The following is a 26,125-nucleotide window of genomic DNA, read 5'->3' as shown; positions in this document are numbered from 1 at the left end:
ATTGTTTAGCTAATTAGAAGGTGGTTGTTATTAAATTCAGATGGTTATTTAGTTGACATTTTAGTGATGTCCAGTCATTTTTTATTAATAAGTGGTTGTTTCCATAATAAGTAATTATGGAATCTGTAAAGACATGATCATAATGAACATAAAAACATGATGTTTTTTTACTTTTGATAAAAATGTATGCAAGATATATCCCAAAGATACTGACCCGAGTCTTTTTACACACTGCTTTAACTGGATCTTGAAACTTCCTCCACTGCTTGTAGTTTGTCTGGGAGTGTGTGCACGTCGTGCACAACTGTCTGCAGAAACCGGCCTCCACTCATTGGTGTTCCCGTGGTCTCCCAAACTCACGCTAGCCACAAATTACGAGACGTGTTTTCCACTTGATTTAGCTGCTAACTACCACAAAGACATGACTGGAGTTAGCCTGGAGGTAGCACAGCTTCACATTTATGAGACTATCTTAACTTGTTTTATTTCCTTGAAACTTAACAGTCGTAGTTGAAGATGCGTTTCATGGATGCCTTTTGTGCTCCACTGAGAGAAATTAAAATTCTAAACATTTTGTATAGCGGAGAATACGCATCATAATCTGCCTTGACCCACATACTGTACACTGTGTACGCACCCAAAAAAACTCCAGCTTGAATCAATAACATAATAGCTGGCCCACACAAATAGCGCTAATGCACATTTATCATTTATTTATTCCTTCATCTCTTCATTCATCTCTATTTAGTTCTCCATCTGATGTATCTGCCTGGTGGTTTGAAGATGCCCACGAGCTGGTAGAAGTCGGAATCTGATTATAAAACATCGAGTAGGGCCCGAGGCGTGCATCCACTGTGTCTACATGCGTGTTCGGGGGGGTGGGGGGTGCACATGTGTGTTGTAGACTGCTAATATATGTGTGTTTACATGGCACGTCCATGCTTGGGTAGAAATAATCAATAGATGAATCACCCAAAGCAGTGGAGCTCTCCCCAGGCAGTGTGGTGCAGCTTAATGCTATTCTTTCCATTCACCTTGGGAGCGGCATCCATCAGTCCTCCCCCCAAAGTGAGGTACGGGTTGCCTAAAACATCACCAGCGCTGGAGGGGCTGCTTGGAAAGTGATGCAGGGAGAGCGCAGTTGACCCCTCACCTCCTCCATGTTTTCGCTCGCTTCCCTCCTCTTTGGCAGAGCGGCAAATCACAGAGTTCCTGCCTCATTGGCATTGTCAGGCGCTTACAGTAGTGTTTCTCTGTATTGTGCTGCTGGTTAACTGGTTCAAATGTTATGGAAATGATATTTACCTCCTCTTTGATCCTGTAAACTCCAAACAGGCAGGCCTTTTTTTTTTTGGTTTCTTCCCCCCTCCTCGGGTTGAGGGAAGAAGGACTTAAAGAGCTGCTATAAATACAAACAGCGGGAAAAAATAGACATCCGAGCTGCACGGTGTTAAAATCAATCAAATAAGTGAAATTCTGAAGCCTTTTTAAATCACCATCCCCTGTTTGCTCATACAGTTTTTGACTCAAGCCGGTTTGATTCATGATGTTCGAAAACAAGCGAACAGGAGCAGCATCTGACGGCTGAACGTACGGCAGCCAACACCATGATAGATAGTGGACGAGCGCTGCCTCTCTGTCATTTTTTTATGTTCAGTATGATCATGTCTTCACAAATTCCATAATTATTTATTATGAAAACAACCACTTATTAATAAAAAATGACTGGATATCACCAAAATGCCAACTAAACGACTGCCTGAATTTAATCTTGTTTTTGACATTTTGTGTCTCATTTTGTAATTTTGTGTCTCAGTTTTGTCAATTTGTGTCTCTTTTTGTCATTTTGTGTCTCGTTTTTTCATTTTGTCTCTTTTTGTCATTTTCTGTATCGTTTTCTCATTTTCTGTCTCTTTTTTGTCATTTTGTGTCTGGCTTTGTCATTTTGTGTTTTGGTTTTGTCATTTTGTGTCTCGATTTTGTCATTTTCTGTCTCGATTTTGTCATTTTGTGTCTCGGTTTTGTAATTTTGTTCCCCGGTTTTTAATAAAAAATGACTGAATATCACTAATATGTCAACTAAATAACTGTCCGAATTTAAAAACAACCACCTTCTGAAATTCTGAAGCCTTTGAATCAAAATCCGCTGTTTGCTCGTACAATTTTTGACCCAAACCTGTTTGATTCACGATGCTCGGCTTCACTGTATAGAAAACAAGCCAACAGGAGCAGCGTCTGACGGACGAACATACGGCGGCCGGCCCTCGTTTGCTCCGTGATAGATAGTGGACGAGTGCTATCTCTATGTCATTTTTCTTCATTCATCCCTTATCACTGGATCGTGAGGGGGGTGGGGGTGAAAACGCAGCTTTCCTCCGTGATGAATGGTTCACGTCTCTGACAAACTGACACCATCACAGCAGTTCATTTGTCACCAGCGGTTGTTCCTTTTGATCAAAACAGAAGCCCTCTTTATTTTACACAATGAGCGATTTGACACAAAACAGGACAGTGTAACTCCGATCTTTCTAATGATCACACCAGTTGGCCCCAGAAGTTGCTGTGAAGCCTGTAATGAAGCTGGGAATCGCATCGCAGTGCTGATTTGCAACCAAAAGGGGGCACAATAATCCCTGCTTCAGAACTTCCACATAACGATGGGCCTCAGAAACACACCGACTTAGACGATAATATCAAGATATAAGCCCAGGACAGTGGAGCAGGATTGGTAAAGTTGTTGCATGTTTGTATAAAGTGTTATTCTACTGTCCTCTAATGGAACTGAAAGCTATGTTGGAGTGCACATTTTTCTACTTCTCTCTTGTTGAAATTTATTTTAACTCCCTTATTCCACTCTATGTATCAGTTAGCAGTAAAATGCTTTAAATGTAGCTGCACTGGAAGAAAACAAGACTTCAGGGAGGGAGGAACAACTGGGAATATCAGGAAAAAGGTGAAAAAAAGGTATTTTTATAAATGCGGCGTACCTGTGGGCACTGTAAAGTACTCAAGTACTGCACTTAAGTACAATGTTTGTATTTTTTACGGCTTTCTACTTCAATTCTGCTGCATTTCTGAGGGAAATATGGCACTTTTTACTCCGCTACATGGATCTGACATAGCAGATAAGAGCTTTAAAAACTTACTATAATATAAAAAAATGATATAAAATAGAATGAATTGATACACAGTAAATTCACTCACTGTATATTTTGCTGATAAGAGCTTAAGTAAGGTTGAAAATATAGGACTTTAAATTGTGGTATTTTTTTTTTTTTTTTTTTTTTTTAAGTAAACTTTTTCCACCACTGCCTGAAGCTAAACAAATTTCAGTGTAATCTACAACATAGGGCTGCTTTAGTTATTTATTTGGTCTATAAAATGCCAGAAAAATTATGTAAAATGTTGATTTTTTTTTGTTCCCCAAAGCCAATTGTCTTGTTTTGTCCACAACAGACACCAGTTTACCGTCACAGAGGAGGAAAAAAACTGAAAAATTCTCTTTTAAGTAACTGCAGTGAGAGAATTTAAACAGATCAATTGAAAAATAGTTCACAACTAATCAAATAATTGTTCCAGCTCAAGATCACATATTTAACAGTTATAGAAATTAGATTAAATTAAAATTAGATGAACTTTTAAACACTTTTTGGGCTCAGAACATGCTGATTTCTTCTTGTACGTATAATAAAAATGACATGACAGTTGTGCCATCCTCTCAAAAACTCTGCTAGAGATGCAGCATTAAAATATTTTGCAATATATGAGGAAATACATTTTTACAGTCGGGCCTTGAGGAGGGGAAGCTACACCCACAGTCGAGGGATTTATTAGTATGTCCTCTACTTCACTGTATGATTTGGAAAACGGTCAGAAATGGATCTTTGAAGCTCAAGAATAATTGAAAGTAGGAAACATCGCATACGCACATACATTTGGAGCAGTTGCCCAAGTGGTTTCCATCTACTGAGGATTTCTTCTTTGTGATCAGTGTGTTTTTTTAGTCTTAATCTGCTGGTTCCTAAAAAAGAGCAACTAAACTACATCTACAAACAAAAACTTCTAATTCTGAATAAAAATAGACACGAATGACCTCCATTTTCACTCCAGAAATCGACAACACAATACCTTAAGCTGTTACTGTTTTAACCTTTTTAAATCTCCAGTAACACACAAAGAACAAGGCTGCTTTCTAAACTTACTCTCCCTATAATTTAATACTCGTTTCCTCTAAATGTAAAGCCCCTCAGTTAATTGCGAGCTGCGTTCCAAAGCTTTATCTGCAGGCCTCTTGATGGAGCCGCAGCATTCCTAAAAATACAACATCTTCGTCTCTTTTTTTTTTTTTTTGTTATATTCTCTTCCTTCTTTCTTTTTTGTCTGTCATCATTAATAATTCATCTCTTTTCTTGGATGCTAAAACAACAACAAACAGAACAACAGCTCGGATAATGTATTCAGTCAAAAGCTCATTGTCTGGGGGAGGAGGAGAGGGGACAGCGAAAATGTGCACTGGAGTGAGACAAGAGAGCACCCCGACAGGGAGAGGCTCAATGTCACTCCGCAGCGTGGCGGGAAGGAAGAAAAACAAACGCCAGAAGGGGAAGGAAAAAAAAAACTAAAAAAGAGATAGAGAGGAAGATACAGTTTGTAAGTCATAAAAGCCCAATTAGAGGCATTAGGGTCCTCAAATGGAGGATTACAATGAATAATTTGTGACTGCAATTTTTTCAGGCTGATTGTGCCATTAATGTGGTTGACAAAAAAAGGATATATTTTCAAGAAGAAAAGCTTTCAATGCCGGACAGAAGAAGGAGGGAAAAAAACAAAACAATAATTCAAGGTTACATGTATGCGCTGCCAAATCTGCACCGCGGCCGTCCATTGACTCAGCTGCCTTACTTTAAATCTCTTCACTCCCCCGTCACCCCTTCATTTGGAGCGGCTCGACCTTGAATGTCTCCGGTGTGAACCAGTGCCCCGGCTTTCACATTACGCCAGAATGGATCCTGACTCATTCAATTTAAACCCATCAAGAAAGCACAATACGAGGCAAATTAGCTGCCATTATTTAGACACTTCCATGCCCCCAATTTGAGGTTATATGACAGTTAGTTACATTTGTCTCGCCCGTCTTCGTGCTTGTCCCGTTCTCTGCGACACGCTTAATGCCTCTTCAACGCCATTTTGATATTTCTATCTTTAATTCTCATAGAGGAATTAGCAGATTTAACACTAATTATGGCACTTCTAATCCCCTGTGTTCCACATTTGAGTTTTTTTTTTATTGAAAAATATCACAGGGAACAATTATATCATTATATTATTAGAAAAATATCTTTTTTATCTGAACTGCTGCAGCATAAACAGACAGTGACTCTGGAAGGAAGTTGTTGAATGCGACTGCATTGCCTTTCTGAGAGACTTTGCAGCAATCATTTCCTCCTAACATACTGTACCTTCTATCAGAAAGTGGACAAAGGAGCTTGCGGTATGTTGCACTTTTGAATGATTGCAAAATTTCAACAGTTTGAAATGTTGAAACCCAAGTAAGACTTTCGAAAAAGGGTTTGCCTAAAGACAGTTTCTCCAACCTCACTGTGCAGGAATGGTGGGCGTTACTTTAGAATTGTGTCTATAAACACACCAGTATATGCTCTGAGCAAAAGTAGAATTGTTGTCTTTATTGGAATAATGTGAGATGTATATTTTCATTCCTCATAGTCCTTGTAGTCCTCGTAGTCCTTGTAGTCCTCGCAGTCCTTGCTAACCACCTTCTGAAATGGACACTGTTGTTTGTTTGCTAGAATAATTAAAAAATACTGTGTTCAGTTTTTGACTGCTAATAGCACAGAAATGTCTCTGCTAGTGGCTTCCTGTTTTCTTTGCAAGTGCGTAGGTGACATGATACATGATTCCTGCTAGTGGTGGACTATTCCGCTAACCAGCAGGGGGCGCTTTTGCGGGAACTCACCAACAAGAGAGGGAAGAAGAGCAGTTTGACTCATTAGATGTTGACATAGGGTACAAGCCTTCCATTTCTGTTGTACATTTAAACCAGTTTTCTCCATCCCTTTTTGTATCTGCACCATTTTTAAAATCCAAACAGCCTGAGCGTGAACCTACACGCTGAAAATGGCAAAATTTGGATGAAGATTTGGGACTTAGGGTCACTTAGAAATGTCCTTATTTTTGAAAGAAAAGCAGTTTTTTTCAATGAAGATAACATTAAATGAATGATAAATCCAGTGTAGACATTGTTAATGTGGTAAATGACTATTGTAGCTGGAAATGTTTAATGGAATATCTCCATAGGGGTACAGAGGAACATTTCCAGCAACCATCACTCCTGTGTTCTAATGCTACATTGTGTTAGCTGATGGTGTTGAAAGGCTCATTGATGATTAGAAAACCCTTGTGCAGTTATGTTAGCAGATGGAGAAGAGTGGGAGTTTTCATGGAAAACATGAAATTGTCTGGGTGACCCCAAACTTTTCAACATAGTGCTTGTTTTGAAGATCTTTTTTTGTGTGTAGATGCAGTCGAACTATGTAAATATATTGTGTAACGCCTCATGATACCTTTTCATATCATTTTTGATGTGTGTTCTCTAAATATGCAATGAACTATAAAATATTATGACTACTTCTAAGGTGAATAATGCATTAAAAAACTATTGGATTATCTAAGAATCAGACAGAGAAGAAAACCCAACCAAGCTACACATGAGAATTCTCCCATCTAAAACAGATCAAATCGATTTTATAACAAGCAAAACCTCTTTTTTTACCCCTAATGTGCCTTATCTCACCATTTAACAATCAGCAAGTTGTTGTTTTTTTGTAGTACTACCAGTAATATATATTTTTCCTTGATTAAAATCAGAGAGATAGGAAAGAGAAAGATCTGGCAGGAATCTTTGTTAGGCCAGCAGGGGCACCGAAGCCGTTTACTTCCCACGGGAGGAGATAAAAGTCTATCTTTGAATGCAGTTAATGACTTTCCTCACCCGAAGTCTGTGTTGACAACTGTTCCCTGAGTTTACCTCTCACCAGGCTGGAACCCTGACTGACTGAGCCTCGTTTTCCCTCCGTCCTCCTCACAGAAACTCCTTATTTTTTTTCCAGGCGTATTACACATCTGCTCAAATGAGACACAAATGATACACAAAACCACAAAAACGAGACACAAAATGACAAAAACGAGACAGAAAGCAACAAAACTGAGACACAAAATGACAAAACGAGACACAAAATGACAAAAATGAGACACAAAATGACAAAGAGAAACAGAAAACGACAAAACCAGGACACAAAGTAACAAAAATGAGACAGAAAACAGCAAAAACGAGACAGAAAATGACAAAATCGAGACACAAAATGATAAAATCGAGACACAAAATGACGAAAACGACAAATCCGATATACAAAACAAAAATGAGACACAAAATGACAACACCGAGACACAAAACAACAAAACCGAGACACAAAATGACAAAAATGAGACACGAAACGCCAAAAATCACAAAAATGAAAACCAAAATGACAAAATTGAGATACAAAGTGACAAAAACGAGACACAAAATGATAAAACGAGACACAAAATGATAAAATGAGACACAAAACGACAACTTGAGCCTAGTTTTCCCTCCGTCGTCCTCACAGAAACTCCTTTATTTTCCACATCTGCTCCTCTCTTATCTCGTGCGTTGTTCTGCCGCCGTGCTCAAACTTTACATCCATCTCTGCTGTGAGTTTAAGGTGGAAGGTTCAGAGCCCGAGAGAGGTGGCCTGGAACGCACTGCTGCTTTCTTCTTTTCAGATACGTTGCGATGTAAAAACTCTCTTAAAGAGTTTGTTGAGGAAAGACCGTGGAGGGCAGTGCTATTAACAGGTGTTCCAGCTCCGGCTCTTTGTAGAGCCTAAAGGGAGCTTTAACCTCGGTGGCACCACACTTAGGGTAAACAAACATGAACCCTACACACAGCAGGAATCCGCTATTCAGAGTCAAATGGACTTCAATGCAAATTGTCCGCATCATCTGAGGATGCTTTTAGAATTCTGGCAGACGTGCAGTAAATAAAAAGCTTTTAACAATACAGATGTTTTATGGAGGGGAAAAAAGCGACAAAATAAACAGTCAGCGGCCCCGAACGTCTGTCAAAAATAGTTAAATGTGTCTTCATGAGTCCTGCCAGTTACATAGCTTTTTAGTTTTATCTAGAGAGAGTTTGCTGAACCTAAATGTTCCCGTACAGAAATATTCCACCGCTGCTGCATTGCTTATCTCATCTTAAATTCAGTTAATTGCTGCTTTATTGGCATCTGTGCAGTACTGAGGTGAACAAATTAAAACAGCTGTTCACTACAGTAAAATCAGGCCATCTGGAAGAAAATAAAACCATCATCGTCAATATAGCATAGCAGGACTTTTTGTATCATAGTTGACATTTTTGCTTTGTTCAGGTCTAAAACCAAACACCGCATGGCATTTTTACAGAAAGATTCTTCTAAATATTATATATACAATTCAGTAAATTGAAATTGAAAGTTATTTGTAAAGATATTCTAGTAAACCTGTTGACATGCCATAAATCCACACTTGACTCACACACTACTTTATATGAAATAAGTCAGAAAGCCTTGGAGTCTGGCCAGTCTTTTCTTCAGCAGGAAATGACATCATGTGGAGCAGGTCATGTGATCTGGAATTAACACACTTCCTGGAGAGGTGTTTTTGTAAAACAATAAAACCAAGACACAAATTACAAAATGAGACAGAAAACGATAAAACTGATACACAAAATGACAAAACCGATACACAAAATGACAAAAAGGAGGCACAAAATGACAAAACTGATACACAAAATGACAAAAACGAAACAAAACGATAAAACTGAGACACAAAATGACAAAAACGAGGCACAAAATGGCAAAACTGAGACACAAAATGACAAAAATGCAACTAAACGATAAAACCGAGACACAAAATGACAACACTGCTACACAAAATGACAAAACCAATACACAAAATGACAAAAACGAGCCACAAAATGGCAAAACTGAGACACAAAATGACAAAAATGCAACTAAACGATAAAACCGAGACACAAAATGACAACACTGCTACACAAAATGACAAAACCAATAGACAAAATGACAAAAACGAGACACAAAATGACAAAATGAGACAGAAAACGACAAAAATGAGACACAAAGTAAAAAAACAGATACACAAATGACAAAAACAAGACACGTTAGTTTTTTTTTTACTTTTAAAAAAAATGTATGCAAGATATATCCCATGGACTTCAAAAGTCACTCAATTATACATTGACCAAAACAGTTGTTGAGTCATTTTGAACAATTTTCTTGTCATTTTCAACAAGTTTTATGTCAGCTTCGAGTAGTTTCTCGTCATTTTGGATCATTTTTGTGTTTTTGGGATAATTATCAAGTCTTTTAGGATAAATTTCATGTCATTCTGGACAAATTTTTTTTAATTATGGATCATTTTCAAGTCATTTTGGACAACTGTCTTGTCATTTTCAACAAGTTTTAATATCAGCTTGGATCTTGTCATTTTGGATCATTTTTGCATCTTTGGGGTAATTTTCAAGATGTTTAGGACAAATTTCATCTCATTGTGAACTAATTTTCCGTAATTATGGATAATTTCCAAGTCTTTCTGGACTAGTTTTGAGTCATTTTGGACAATTTTCAAGTCATTTTGGACCATTTTCTTGTCATTTTCAGTAAGTTTTAATATCAGCTTGGATCGTTTCTCATCATTTTGGATCATTTTTGTGTCTTTGGTATAATTTTTGAGTCTTTTAGGTAAAACGTCATGTCATTCTGGACAAATTTTCCGTAATTACGGATCATTTTCAAGTTATTCTGAACAATTTTGGACAAATTTTGAGTCATTGTAGACAAGTTTTTTTAAGTCATCTAAACTTAATAAAAAGAACACAATTCAACAAAATTTTTTGGAATAAGCTCATTTTATTATTGTTTAGCTAATTAGAAGGTGGTTATTAAATTCGGATGGTTATTTAGTTGACGTTTTAGTGATATATCCCAGTTACTTCAAAAGTCCCTGAATTATATTGACTCATTGAGAAATTCCCGATTTTCAGCCGCTAAGGGAAAGTCTTTGTAATGGTCCGTTCATTTGTCAGTGTCAGTATAAAGAGATGTTTTCCCAGCCAGTTGAGTGATATATGTTGGAGCCATTGATTTCAGCTTCTACAAAAATAGCCTCCGTCTGTGTGTCTGAGAGGCAGCTGCAGCTCCGTCTTCACTTTGTCCTCACAGTCTGTTCTGTTTTCAAGGCAATAACCAAAGTTCTGCATTGAAAAGAAGTGCTTTGAAGTTATTTTTAATTTTATGTTTTGTATTGTAAAGGAGGAAAGAAAAAAGAAGGAGTCGGCATACCTGTCTCTATCCACCTCAAATGTAATATGAATTCATGGTATGATACCTGGAGTTTATTAATTCAGGGCCACAGAGACAGCTGAATAATGAAATTTAATGAAAATTTTAGATGGACTAAAAGTCAGAGTGCTTCTGTCATTAATTTTAAAAGCACACATGCTGTCAGGCTTCACACAGTAATGATAAATTCCTCTGGTGGACTTCATACTATACGGTAACTGTCCCAAATACAGGTTTTTTTATTTAGTTTTTTTTAAAATTCAAGGTCCAATTAGCAGAAATACGTCCACTTTAAACACAGAATTTAGCATTAAGTAATATTAGGGACCATAGGGAAATTATTTGTGGCAGTTTGGTGGTTCTGTTAAACATTTAAGTGGACTAATTCTAAAAAGTGTAGATTTAAATTTCAATGAAATCACCATTTTCGGCCCCTAATAATTTTTGTCCAATCTCTTATTTACATCTTCATTAATCCTTTTTAAATTTTTTCAGTACTTTGATCATTGATGTGAACTGAAGTCTTTCTGAAGGTCGATTCTCTTTCTTGAAGGAAATCTCCTGAAGCTCCAACATTTATAGCAAATCTAACCAAACCACAGCAGAGTGAAAATGAATTACATTACTCTGAATGAAGACAAAAGGTGGCCAAAGTCACTGCTCAGTGAGTCCTTTCAGAAAAAAGGAGGCACAAAACTTTGTGAATTGTTGTTAAATTGAGCCGCAGCACCGTTTCTTCTCACTTTGTGTTTTCAGATTTCAGGTCTGAGCGTCATAAAGCAACGACGTTTCAATGGGAACACTTTAAAATGTTCCCGTGACCCTTCCTTTTTACTCTAACAAATATTCCAAAAGGCTCTTTGTGATTCGTGAAGAGGTCAGGTTTGTCACACTGCGGAGCGCTTTACTTCATTGTCGACGCACCGAAACTTAATTTCATGTCAGAACAATAAATATGAACAAACCAATTAATTTTTTCGTGTGCATGTTCCAGAGGTAATTTTCAGAGAAGAATGATATTCGTCAAGGAACAGCCTTCAACATTTTAAACAAATCTATTGAAAAAGAAACCCACTTTCTTAGCTTCTTTTCACGTATGTTCAGAAACATGAAACGAAAAAACTATACTTCAAGTGTTAATTTCCAGCATTAAATTCCCTTTTGCTATTTGAATTGGCACATAAAATAAAAGTGTTTGTCGCTCCCTACCACAGGCACCATACGTTGCCTGTCTTTATTTGACAAAACGGCAAAAATGAGACACAAAGTGACAAAATGAGACACGAAACGACAAGAACAAGACAGAAAACAACAAAACTGAGACACAAAATGAGAAAAACGAGACAGAAGACGACAAAAACGAGACAGAAAATGAGAACAGACAAAATGAGAAAAACGAGACAGAAGACGACAAAAACGAGACAGAAAATGAGAGAACAGAGAAAAAATGAGAATAACGAGACAGAAGACGACAAAAACAAGACAGAAAATGAAAAAACGAGAGAAAACAACAAAAAAGAGACACAAAATGACAAAATGAGACACGAAACGACAAAACCAAGACACAGAATCACAAAAATGTGACACAAAATGACAAAAATGAGACAAAAAAACAGACACAAAATGACAAAAATGAGACAGAAAGCGACAAAACCGAGACACAAAATGACAAAAACGAGACGCGAAATGACAAAACCGATACACAAAATGACAAAAGTGAGACAGAAAATGACAAAACCGAGACACAAAGTGACAAAATCTAGACACGAAACGACAAAGCCAAGACACAAAATCACAAAAATGTGACACAAAATGACAAAAGCCAGACACAAAATGACAAAAACGAGACAAAAAGCGACAAAACCGGGGCTCAAAATGCCAAAACCAAGACACAAACTGACAAAACCGATACACAAAACAACAAAAACTAGACAGAAAATGACAAAACCGAGACACAAAGTGACAAAATCTATACATGAAATAAGAAAAACGAGACAGAAAACGACAAAACCGAGACACGACATGACAACACGAGACAACAAAGTGACGAAACGAGACACAAAACTGGCAAAAATGAGACACAAAACGGCAAAAACGAGACAAAAAAAACCCCCCAAAACCGATACACAAAACGTGGAGCGGGTCATGTGATCTGGAATTAACACACTTCCTTGAGAGGTGTTTTTGTAACTTAGTGGAAAGTGATTTAATTTGTTGTTTTCCATATGAAATTTAATATATTGTCAAAAAAGAAATATCTGTCATGATTATGTTAACGTAATACACATAAAACATAAAAGTGTTTGTTGCACCCTACCACTGCCTTTATTTGAGTCCCTCTTTGCCGCACCGTTGCTTCGAACACATCGAGCCCCTACAATAGGTCCACTGTTGACCAAAAAGGATGCTGGCGGGAGAGTAAATCCACTCAGATCCCTGTGGTTTATCATCCCTCCTCGTGTCCGTTGGACTTGCCGCTATGCCTCCGGCCCAGCGTGGGCCACACTCAGCCAGGCATGGTGCTATTGGACCGGCCATGGAAGCCCTCTGGACTCTGACCCTGGAGGAGATTGGATCCTCGGTAGCGGAGGAACTGAGCGGTGGCTGCCTCCGTGGCACCCCGGTACGAGTCCATACAGTGGAATAATGAGTTAGTTGTAGAGGCGCAAGACTCCGGGATAAATCAGGACTCCATACAGGATGAAAAGGATCATCCTCTTTAATTTATTTTACTTTTTAATGTAGAAGACTTCACAGCCGTGTTCTTGAACTGCCCCCATTAAGTGAAAAGAATAACTCTATAGGATGATTATTTGTGAACAAGTAAAGTGAAAAGGCTAAAACCAACATTGAATATATCCTAGTAGAAGTAGCCTGACTCCTGAACTCCAGTGTTCAAAAACACACAAATGATCCACCCTGGCTGACATGTGTCTTCATATCACTGCAGTTTATTTTCACTTCCTGCCTTTCTGCCCTAAATGCTCACAAATGCATTACTTGTGGCTCCAAATAGTGCCCAGCAAATGCAGCTTTTGTGTGACACAAAATCACAAAAACAAGACAGAAAACGACAAAACCGAGACACAAAACACCAAAAATGAGACAGAAAGCGACAAAATCGAGACACAAAATGACAGAAACGAGACACAAAATGACAGAACAGAGACACAAACTCATAAAACCGAGACACAAAATGACAAACTAAGACAGAAAACGACGAAACTGATACACAAAACAGCAAAAATGAGACAGAAAGGAAAACACAAAATGACAAAACGAGACACAAAACGACAAAACCCAGACACAAAATCACAAAACTGAGACACAAAATCACAAAACCGAGACACAAAATGAAAAAATGAGACACAAAATGACAAAACCGAGACACAAAATCACAAAACCGAGACAGAAAATGACAAAATGAGACAGAAAATGACAAAACTGATACACAAAACAACAAAAATGAGACAGAAAGCAAAACACAAAACGACAAAACGAGACACAAAATGACAGAACCGAGACACAAAATGACCACACTGAGACACAAAATGACATAAACGAGACAGAAAACGACAAAATGAGACACAAAATGACGAGACACAAAACGACAAAAACAAGACATAACGACAAAATTGAGACATAAAGTGACAAAACAAGACACAGAATGACAAAACGAGGCACAAAATGACAACACCGAGACAGAAAACAAAACGCAAAATGACAAAACTGAAACAGAAAATGACAAAATTGAGACACAAAGGGACAAAACGAGACACAAAACGACAAAAATGACACAAAATCACAAAAAGGAGATAGAAAATGACAAAACCGAGATGCAAAATGAGACACAAAATGACAAAAATGAGACACAAAGTGACAAAAACAAGACACAAAACGACAAAACGAGACACAAAATGACAAAGAGACAGAAAACGACAAAACCTATACACGGTATGAGTATATTCTGTCCTAAATACTCACAAATGCACTGCTTGTGGCTGCATATAGTCCCCGTCAGATGCACCTTTTATTTCTGTTACTAACAAACTACAAAGAACACTACAGTTCAAAAGTTTAGGGTCACTTAGAAATGTCCTTATTTTTGAAAGAAAAGCAATTTTTTCAATGAAGATAACATAAAATGAATGATAAATCCAGTGTAGACATTGTTAATGTGGTAAATGACTATTGTAGCTGGAAATGTTTCATGGAATATCTCCATAGAGGTACAGAGGAACATTTCCAGCAACCATCACTCCTGTGTTCTAATGCTACATTGTGTTAGCTAATGGTGTTGAAAGGCTCATTGATGATTAGAAAACCCTTGTGCAGTTATGTTAGCACTTTTGAACAGTCGTGTACATATCATATATAATATACAGTCTCTCTATTTTAAAGCTAGCTGCTGCTAACTGAACTGTTTCTACCATTTTGAGCAAGTAGAGAAGGCTAAAATAAAATGTAAGTCTAGGGGCAAAAAGTAAAAGCCCTTCTTCTTCTAAAAGAACCCTGATAAAGTCTGTTATCCCATTATATTGTTCATACAGTCCCTCGCTTACAAAAGGCTGAGCTGTTGTTGGTTTTTAAGAGGATTGCTTGACAAGTAGCGATGAAATAAAAGTTCTATCCTTTTAATTTCCCAAATCAACAATTCCAAAGTTAAATCCTTGTAGGAAGAGTAACTGGACCCTTTTTTGTCAGCATCTTCAGCTTTTTGAAAGACTCTCTACTCTGTTTAAAGAATAAATAAAGCTACTGTACATTTGGCAGCTAAAAGGTGTCCCTATACTTTTTGAGCGGGTATACTGCCGACTCTTTTGAAGGTGTTTGTCTACGGAGTGTCAGAGCTGTCAAACGATGTTGTCACATAAACATGTCACGGCGAGATCCAATATCTAGCCCCCGTCCAGCCGCTGACAGAACAACGCCTCCTCTGTTAAATCCTCTCCTTGCCTGCACAGTGTGACTCTTCATAAACAAACAAACAGAGACAAAAGACAGCCCAATTCTTACATGTGGAGATGCGACTCTTTGAAAGCCAAAAAAGTGAAGGAAGCGCTTCCAGTAACAAGCGGCTACTGTCTTAACTAGCCATAGCTTTTGAATTGCATTAGAATACATGAGGACTCCTAGACAGCGAGGTGCTCTCCCCTGGTTCCTAATGTATGACTATTTCATATGGACAGGAGAGGGGGTGAGGGGAGAGCTGTCTGTGGGGGTGATTGACACAGGCCCACATTAGGAGCAGCTTTTGGAAATAGGTCCGTGGAGACTTGGCGGATTGGGTCTGCTGAAGGAACGGTGTCTCCGCGAGGAGCCGTGCCTTCTTAACCCCACTCATTGGTATGCCGATGTGCGGGTAGCGAGCCGTGCTCCGAACGGCACAGCCTTCCAGACTGCTGCCGCCCCCCCTCCCCGTCCAACACACCGCCACGCAGACACAATCCCACTGAGGACCCGTGACGATATGCAGCGTGGAATACTGAATCAAAATAGACCCCAATTAATAATCACATAGTTAGTTCAGTTTTAGGCGCCCGGCATGTGTGTGTGTGTGTGTGCAGAAGAGCTCATCCCTCCAGAAGTTTCAGCAGGGAAAGTTTGATGTCTCACACACACGCACGCACGCACGCACGCACACACACACACACACACCCAAAAACGAGACAGAAAATGACAAAACCAAGACACAAAACAACAAAAGCGAGAATGAAAACAACACAACAGATACACAAAATGACAAAACCGAGACACAAAACAACAAAAGCGAGAATGAAAACAACACAACAGATACACAAAACGACAAAACCGAGACTCAAAACAACAAAAGCGAGAATGAAAACGACAAAACAGATACACGAAACGAAAAAACTGATACACAAAACGACAAAAAACAAGACACAAAATGACAAAAACAAGACAGAAAACGACAAAAACAGTAGCGATCCTTCCAGAAGTTTCAGCGGGGGAAAGTTTGATATGTCTCACACACACACACACACACACACACACACACACACACACACACACACACACACACACACACACACACACAGACACACACACAAGGCGTCAAACATGTCAAGTTTCAACTTGGTGCAAATAAGAAGGCACAGGCCCTGGAGTCTGTCCCTCCCGTCCCTCCCACATGTGACAAAACACAGGCACAATAAAATGTTTAAATTTGGTTTCAGATCTCACTTGTGGTCTCCAGAATGAGAGGAATAACATGTCAGCATCGAGACATACTCTGCTGTCAGGTAAGAAGACAGAATATCACTTTACCCTATTGTGACTTTGAACTATATGACGGTAAGCAGACAGATTGTTTTTGTCACAGAACTAACTGACCTTGAACCCGACTGTTCTCTTTTCAAACTCTTCCTCCGTACATCTAAAAATATTCCCATCAGAAGCAAACTGATAGGATTTACAAGACCTAATGTCATTGCAAAGAAATATTACCACAAACATACAGTACATATTTTTGTCTTTATCATTCGAAGGGAGTTATCATTTAGCAAGCTTTGAGGTCCAAGGTGAGACAGGAGTATTTGAGTACGCCTAATGAAAGGCAATATAAAAGGTGCCTCTTGTGTTGTTTGAAATCAGCTTGTTTTGTTTTTTGGCTATGTTACATGTGCTGGCACTAATTATACAAGCTAGGTAGTCCTCGCACATTCAAAAAAGAAAACTCGACCATTTTTGACATGTTCATTTAAAGTTACTAATCAGATGTAAATATGCAAAGCAGGTCCCAATGGGATTTCTTTGATATGCAAATTGAAAGTGCAAACAAAGGTGGGGGAGATGAAGGTTTTTTTTTCTTCTTTTTTGTTAAAAAAAAAAAAAAAAAAAAAAACACTCTGAGATGGTATTGTCATGACATTCTGCTAGAAAAGGAAAAATGTGAGATACCACCGCTAATGGCATTTTGCAGGACCAAGGCCGGAGCTGGTAGCGTGTGGGCACGATAGAAAACAGCATCCACTGGAAAGCCACAGTCAAATTTCTGACTCCTGTTCATATATCAAAGGCAGTGTGCGATATGAATCTACTCCTATTTGCCATTCGACTACATTAGAACATGTAAACAGGCATGACAGCGTCCCCCCCTCCCCTCTTCTATCATAACAGCAACTTACTGGCCAGTTATCTGTTTGATGGGATGTAAAGGGAAGGTCAGTGTTTCCATAATTCACTCCAGACCCATAAATCACATTATATGATCTCCTCTGCTCAGGGAAGCTTCCCTCAGAATGCAGAAAATGAACAATTCTCTGCTGTATAATCTGGCACAACGGGCACAGGTGGAGGATTTAAAGACTTTGTTTTCCCCTTTCTGTCACTTACCTTCAGATTAATGGTTAAAGTAAACGTAATCATTATTTTTAGCACGTTAGCACAGTCCTAGCCGCTCTGACTGTAAGCTGACAGTCCCTTTGTGGTCAGCGATGGGAGGCAACGGAGGGAAACTGACTTTTATTGACACCAGACTGTCAGAATGGAGACGGCACCGCTGTTCATTTCCAATTTCAGCCTGCAGATTGGAATCTGCCGCTGGGCTCTCCAGTGTCTCAAGCACCATTTTCTAAACCTATGGTGTGGAAAACATGATTTAATTCCTGTTCAGTGCTTTTCATCAGATTCTCCATCTCTCCAAATCATCTTTGTGTGGCATCATATTGAAGGGGTAATTGTGCATCGCTGTGGACGGTGGAGTGCAACATCCTCTGGTAAAGCCGGGGGTAAAATTACAGCCGGACAGTTGAACAAAAAAAATATTATACAGGAAAGTTGCTGTGCTGTTCCTGATTATTTTGTGTCACTGAGAAGTCCTGCAGCCCTCGTTCACAGCCAAAGTGACTCAGCAACCGCAGCCACAGCGGGTGTAAACATCTGCAGCTAATAAAATGTGACTGTAAACCAATACCTGGAAATACGATCAATATTTTAATTACATCTTTGTCGAATGCACTGCAGTGCTGCTCTTTCTCCAATAGCATGTTTATTCACGCAGAAGCGGAAGGTACATAAGTACACATGGCCTTTTACAGTGGATGAGGCATGGAGGTGGATTAGTTGTTTTTTAGAATACTAGATTAGCATTTACATCATGTGGAGGAAGTTACTTAAGGAGTTAAATCCAGTGGTACTTTACCTATCTATTAGGAAAAGTCATTTTTTTATTTCTTTTATGCATAACTTAACTTTTAGGCCTTTTCAAACCTGCTTTATAATATCTGATTGCCTGGCTACTGTTAGAAACAAAAACTACAAGTGAATATTTCCTCCACTAAGGATCGCGGCGGAGTTATGTGACGACAAAAACAAGACACAAAATGATGCAAAACGAGACACGAAATAGCAAAAAAAGACGCAAAACGACAAAAACAAGACACAAAACGACAAAAACGAGACAATACAACAAAAACGAGACACAGTACAACAAAAATGAGACACAAAATGAAATAGAGACACAAAATGACAAAAACGAGATGCAAAATGACAAAAATGAGGCACAAAATGACAAAAACGAGACACAGTGCAACAAAAATGAGACACAAAATGAAATAAACAAGACACAAAATGGCAAAAACGAGACACAAAACGACAAAAATTAGACAAAATGACACAAACAAGACACAAAAACAAAAATAAGACAAAAAATGACGTAAAACGACATAAATGAGACAAAGCAACGAAAATGACACAAAAGCAACAAAAACAAGGCACAAAATGACAAAAACGAGACAAAACAACAAAAATTAGACAAAATGACACAAACAAGACAAAGCAACAAAAACAAGGCACAAAATGACAAAAACGAGACACAAAACGACAAAAATTAGACAAAATGACACAAGACAAAGCAACAAAAACAAGGCACAAAATGACAAAATTAGACACAAAACAACAAAAATTTGACAAAATGACAAGACAAAGCAACAAAAACAAGACACAAAATGACGCAAAACGAGACACAAAATGGCAAAAACGAGACACAAATGAGACACAAAGCAACAAAAATAACACAAAAGCAACAAAAACAAGGCACAAAATGAAGCACAAATTGACAAACACCACAAAAATGAGAAAAAACAAAAAAATGAGACACAAAATGACAAAAATCCGACACAAAGCAAGCTTTTCAAACCTGCTTAATAATATTTGACTGCCTCACTACCGTTAGAGAAGAAAACTACGAGTGAATATTCTCCAAGGAACGCAGTGGAGTTATGTGATGATCGGCGTACGTTTGCCCGTCTGTCTGTCTGTCTGTTAGCAACATTACTCAAAAACTGACCAATGGATTTGGATGAAATAATCAGGGAAGGTCAGAAATGACAAAAGGACCAAAAAATACAAAGAAATGAATTAAGAGTTTCATAGTGTTGTTATGAGAGAAAACCGTGATCTGAGTGAGAGGCTGCAGGCTTCTCAGAAATTAGAGTCATTTTGTTTGTTTTTAGGGCTCATTGTAAACTGATTGTTTGTTATAAAGGGGCAGATTATAGAAGTTTATTCTTCTTTCTGCTTTCTTCTTTAGGTCAACACAGTTCAAGCTAATTTCACACTCATCAAGTATCTTCACAGAAAGGAGACATTCATCATTCAGCAAGTAAATTAAATTAATTTTGAAAAATATTTTAATGGTACACATATTAATATCACAGCTGCACAGCGAGGTGGTGGAATTCAGCGGAAATATATCATAATTGCTTCAGGACTAGTAGATTTATCAGCACAAATGCGCAGAAATATCCATCGAATCTTGTGTGTTTTCCTACTTGTTGAAGGGCTATTGTGGTGGAAGTATGGACGGGAAAATAGAGAGAGGGATTTATTATCCTGTATTGAAGTTCACCCCAAAAGAGCTAGCATTTCACAGGAGCTGCATGCTGACCTTTCCAACAGCCAAAAATGTCATTGAAGGTTTAAGGCAAAGAAATCCAGTCGTATTTAACCAAGCCTTCAAAATCTTTGACATTTCTTCTGATGTTGCCACAGGATGGCACCCTGAAGACTGAGCGCTGGCCTTCTCATAGAGAGCTATAGCTTTCTACACATGCAGGCTTCACATGGAAGCAGCCCTTGTACAAACACCAGTCCCCTCCATGAAAAGGCAGGATTTAGAGATGTGGCATCGCAGCTGATGGAAGATAAGAAAACCATGGCGTTGTCTTCTTATTCCCTCACATGCATGGGTTATTAATTAGGAAAGACACGCACAGGTCATGTGGCAACAGTTGCTGATTATTTTAGAAAGATGGTTGGGGTGAAATCAGCATTCTGTTCAGCTGCTAATGCAGGGGTGTCAAACTCTTCTTAGTTCAGGTTCCACATTCAGCACAATTTGATCTCAAGTAGACCGGACCAGTAAAATCACTTTATAATAACTGATAAATAACAACAACTCCTAAATTTTCCTTTGTTATAGTGCAAAAAGTATGCTTTGAAAATATTCACATTTAAGGAATTACCCTTTTACAAAACATCATGAACAACCTGAAATTTCTTCAGAAAAATAAGTTCAATTTCAGCAACATTATGCTTCAGTTTATCATTTCCACATCACAACTTCCAGATCACAGAGTGTCTACAAAGGAACACAACGTTTAGTCACAGCTATCTGGAACTGAATGATATAGTATTTTAGTTTATGATCAAGATGACAAAAATAAAAGAAAAACACAAGCGAGACAAAAAGGAAACACAAAACATGAGGCAAACGACAAAAGTCAGACAAAAAAGACAAAAAAAACAAAAACAAGACAAAATATTACAAAAATGAGACTCAGAATGACAAAAACAAGATGCAAAATGGCAAAAATGAGAAACAAAATGAGACAAATGACAAAGGTCAGACCGAAAAAAGACAAAAAAACAACACAAAACATTACAAAAACAAGACACAAAATGACAAAAGAAAAGCTCTGGTGTTTTACTTTATGATCAAAACAACTTGTCATGGTCTAGAAATTATTTTAGATTTACAGTTTCACAATTTTCAGTTAATGTTTTCTCTGGAATGTTTACACTTGACAAAGTCGTCCCACGGGCCTGATTGGACCCTCTGGAGGGCCGGTTTTGGCCCGCAGGCCGCATGTTTCACACCCCTGTCCTAATGGTTCCATCTTTCCTCTTTCTCACACTTATGCACATTTAACTCTACTTCATTCTTCATTTTCCTCCTTTTTGGGGAAGGAGTTTGTGCCCTTTTCAGTTGCCCCACACCCCTTCCACCACACACACACACACACACACACACACACACACACACACACACACACACACACACACACACACACACAGAATCAGTGTAGTGTCAGTCTGCATCTTCCCTGCCACTCACTAAATTGGAGAGAGAGAGCTGCTCTGCGCTGAGGCAGAACTAAAGTAGGAAGTGCTAAAGCTGGAGGCAGAAACAAGGGAGAGGACGGGTGGAGGTGGGGGGTGAAGAGGGGAAAGGGTGGGTTGTGAAAGAGAACACAGGGTGGTGGTGGAGGAGGTGGTGGTTGTGGTGGAGGGACACACTCTCAACACCACTGGATACCACCGCGGTGGTCCCTCACTGATTCACATTCCCCTAATCCCAGTTGGCAACCTCTTGGACAGGCACGCTCGCTGCACACACACACACACACACACACACACACACACATAGACACACACACCACCCCCATGTTGCTCCAGCTCGCTCACTCTTTTAGAAAACGGACACAATGGCGTGGATGGGTTGGTCTTTAGATGAGGCAGTCTTTGCACCAGTGTAGTCATCTCAGCAGATTGACATCACCTCCAGGAAAGAGGCTGAGCTCCTCCGAATATCCACTAAACCTCCACCAAGGAGGACACGCTGTTTATCCAATTGCCAAAGCAAGTAGTTTGAGTGTTTTGAAAAATGCAATATTCATTAAGGGATCCGTTTTTAGCTCTATGACATCTTAGCCTGTAGTAATAGATCTTGCACTGTGTTGTAATTGGAAAGTTCATTCAGTAGAACAATGTGCTTTACATTTATTTTAGTTTCTTAACCCTCGTGTCATCCTGCGGGTGAAATTGACCCATTTTGAAGTTTGAAAATGTGGAAAAAAAAAAAAATTTTCACAGTGAAACATTTTATGTCCACGTTTTCAACATTTTTGGGAAATTTTTGAACATTTTTTGGTGGAAAAAAAATGTTAAAAATGCTTCTGAAGAACATTCACAAAAAATCAACCAAAATCCAGTGAATTTGGCTGGATTTTGGTTGATTTTTATGTGTGTTCTTAATATTAGAAGTTTAATTGATATATATGTAATCAGTTTAGATATTTTTAGGACTTTTTTGGAAGATTTTTACTCATTTTTGGAAAATATTTACAAGAATGTTCTTGCCAAATTTGGCGGATTTTTTTTTAAATAAAACTTTTAAGAGATACTTTTAAGGAATTATTGGAATTTTCTTCCTGAAGGTTTTGCAAATTTGCAGAAATTTGGGGATTTTTTTTGCTGAATTTTTGAATTTTTTTCAGACAAGGAAACAATATTTTTTGGTGCCTGTAAATGAAGATTAGAGGAGGGTTAAATGATGTAGTCATCCCTAAATAGAAATATTTCTTCCTCATACATACATACACTACCGTTCTAATCATCAATGAGCCTTTCAGCACCATTAGCTAACACAATGTAGCATTAGAACACAGGAGTGATGATTGCTGGAAATGAAAAAAATAGCAAAAATACAGTAAAAATACAGTTAAAAAAATACAGTAAAAATCTAGAAAAAATACTGTAAAATATAGTAAAAATATGCTAAAAATACAGAAAAATATAGGAAAAATATATTAAAAGACAATAAAAATATAGCAAAAATATATAAAAAATATAGGAAAAATACAGGAAAAAATCTCATGAAAGTAAAGGAAAAATACAGTAAAAATATAGTAAAAAAATGTTCCTCTGTACCCCTATGACGATATTCCATTAAACATTTCCAGCTAGAATAGTCATTTACCACATTGACAATGTCCAGACTGAATTTCTGGTTAATTTAATGTTGTCTCCATTGAAAAAAAACTGCTTTTCTTTCAAAAATAAGGACATTTCTAAGTGACCCCAAATTTTTGAAGTAGTGTACATTCTTGCATTGATATGAACATAAATATCTGTAAGCTGTCGTCATATTATATCATCGTCATATATAAAAACGGCTTCTAGTAGCATTGCAAATAGCAGCACAGACCACATATAGTTAGTTTCACATTAAAAATGAAAAATTTGCTCCAAAACATCCATTGACAGCAAGAGTTAACATAAAACAAGTAATGTTAGCATGCTGTTTGCTTCCTGCACAAGCTAAAAGCATCGACTCAGTGTTTACTGTACATCAGCAGGTAAATATACCTGTACTGTATATATGCCGCATGTACGACATCAATGCAAAAACTCATATCAGAGATGACTGCAGTGCAAACAGGCAACCCTTTCTTCTGACAAACTGTGTTAATTCAGAATTTAATCACTTATTGATCATTCACACAGGATCATGAAAGACACTGGCTGTTCATTTATTATTTTTCTAAGCGTAATAATGTGAGCAGCCTGCTTCTCTATCAGCTGTCACCAACTCCCAAACTGAAAGTCTAATCATGTCAGATGTTTGCAATATTCATTAAACTGCCGTGAACACACAGAAACAGCCATTTATTCCTGCAGTGTCAGTGCAAAAGCATCCACAGCCTCCAAAAATCTACAACTCTGATGAGATCACAGGAGCCAGCAGCCAATTCTGCACTCCGAGCCAACAGGCAGCTTTCTTTCTTTGAGATAATGCACACTTTTTGCTCATTACTTTTTTTTTCTTTTTGTGTAGGCACAAAAACAAATTGTCACGTTGAGCTCTCGGTCATTTTGGGTTGCCTTCTGCCCATGCATCGCCCTCACCGAATCCTCAGAAATCCATCGTTAAAGCACTTTATTATTTATCCAGTAGGCCTACATCAAAAGAAGAGTTACTATTCATTTGAACTCATTTTTATAGGGTTTTATAGGGAACCAAAACAACCTTTAACAGGGAGAGGAAAAACCCTCTGACAGAACCAGGCTCAGGGAAGGCGGCCATCTGCCTCGACCAGTTGGGTGAGAGTGGGGATGAGAAAAAACTAAAACAGAGGTCTAGTTAATTTTTACTGACGCTCTTATGATTACCATGACTGTTTTATAACTGTTTGTTTGCCCTTTGCTAGCAGAGGTAAAGGCATGTGGTGGTAATTAGCCACCACTAGCATAAGACGACCATAATCTGTACTTTAACTCTCCAATTGTCCTCATTTACGGGCACCAAAAAATACTGTTTCCTTGTCTGAAAAAAAATCCACAAATTCAACAAAAAAATTCCCCAAATTTCTGAAAATTTGCAAAACCTTCAGGAAGAAAATTCCAATAATTCCTTAAAAGTTTCCCTTAAAAGTTTTATTTAAAAAAAAATAGTAAAATTTTGGCAAGAAAATTCTTGTAAATGTTTTCAAAACATGAGTAAAATCTTCCAAAAAAATCCTAAAAATATCTAAAGTGATTCTATATATATCAGTAAAATATCTAATATTTTCTTTAAGAACATTCACATAAAAATCAATGATTTTTTGTGAATGTTCTTAAGAAACATTTTTAACATTTCTTTTTTCCACCAAAAAATGTTCAAAAATTTCCCAAAAATGTTGAAAATGTGGACATCAGAAGTTTCACTGTGAAAATACTTTTTTCCCCACATTTTCAAACTTTAAACCGGGTCAATTTTGACCCGCAGGACGACATGAGGGTTAAAGAGTCCTCAAACCTGCATTGTTTCTAAAGGTCTCTACACACTGTGCAATTCTCGGCCGTCCTACATGAAAGAAAACAATTATGAGAGAATTGTGGTGATGTGTTTGGTCTTGCCTCTAAATCTGTGGTCCTACGTCGCACTGTGAGACAGGTTCAAAGACGGCCGTTGTCATGGCGACTAAAGACAAGCTGCCATAAAATTCTGACAGTCAGAAATTTGGGGTGATCGTCTCACAGTGTGATGCTGCTGCGACCTACGACAACTAACTAACCAATAGAAATGCAGGATGAAATGACGGACTGATCAGCGCCACACTGGAGCTAAACCCAGATAGATGATTGGAAAAACGCGTCAAAACTAGTATGTGGGATTTAAACAAAGAAGAAGTGTGTTTTGTTGGAAAATGACAGACCATAACAGTAAATGCTAATGTAAAATGCTAGTAGATGCTAACAAGTATTTACTTCAAGCTCCCTTTGCAAAATTGGCATCCCAAATTGGCCTTTATTTCCAAGGCACCACTGCGTTCATATCTTCCTTCTCCTCATTTTTTTGGGATTTCTCTCCAAACACATAAATATCAGTAGGGCGAGGACGACTGGAGGACGTGTGGGTGGAGAATTCATAGAACTGCACTTTCCAAAGGAAGCAACAGTCAAGAAATACATCTTTTTAAAAGCAGGAAGAATTTTTTTTTTAATAGAAAACACTTCTAAATACATAACTGATACAGGGAGGTGAGTTTTTCAAGGTTAAATCAATGACTCAAGAGCGGGTTTAAGAAGATTTCAGTCTTTTCCAACAGTAAATTCAAATCAAAGTGTAGCTTTACAGATGACTAAGTTCCCTGTGATTGTAGGAGCTCCGTTTATGCTTC

General features: G+C 38.1%; 1 protein-coding gene across 4 annotated transcripts in view; it reads left to right on the top strand.

The window, feature by feature from the left end:
- Positions 1 to 26,125, top strand: part of LOC111577534 (fidgetin-like) — a 103,200-nt gene that overhangs the window by 8,037 nt on the left and 69,038 nt on the right. The window contains exons 4-5 of one of the 4 annotated variants that reach the window (XM_055008170.1): positions 16,634 to 16,699; positions 19,990 to 20,061. The exons of 2 other annotated variants lie outside the window; for them this stretch is intronic. In XM_055008170.1, coding sequence (XP_054864145.1) covers positions 16,655 to 16,699; positions 19,990 to 20,061 — 117 coding nt within the window. In that variant the 5' untranslated portion in view covers positions 16,634 to 16,654. Of the gene's footprint in view, positions 1 to 10,782; positions 16,700 to 19,989; positions 20,062 to 26,125 lie in introns of those variants that run through there. One more of the 4 variants, XM_055008171.1, reaches the window with a different exon arrangement.

This window comes from Amphiprion ocellaris, chromosome 24, assembly GCF_022539595.1.
Source record: "Amphiprion ocellaris isolate individual 3 ecotype Okinawa chromosome 24, ASM2253959v1, whole genome shotgun sequence".
Lineage (NCBI taxonomy): Eukaryota > Metazoa > Chordata > Actinopteri > Pomacentridae > Amphiprion > Amphiprion ocellaris.
Note: the sequence above shows the minus strand (reverse complement) of the source record. Positions and strands in the feature narration are given on the sequence as shown.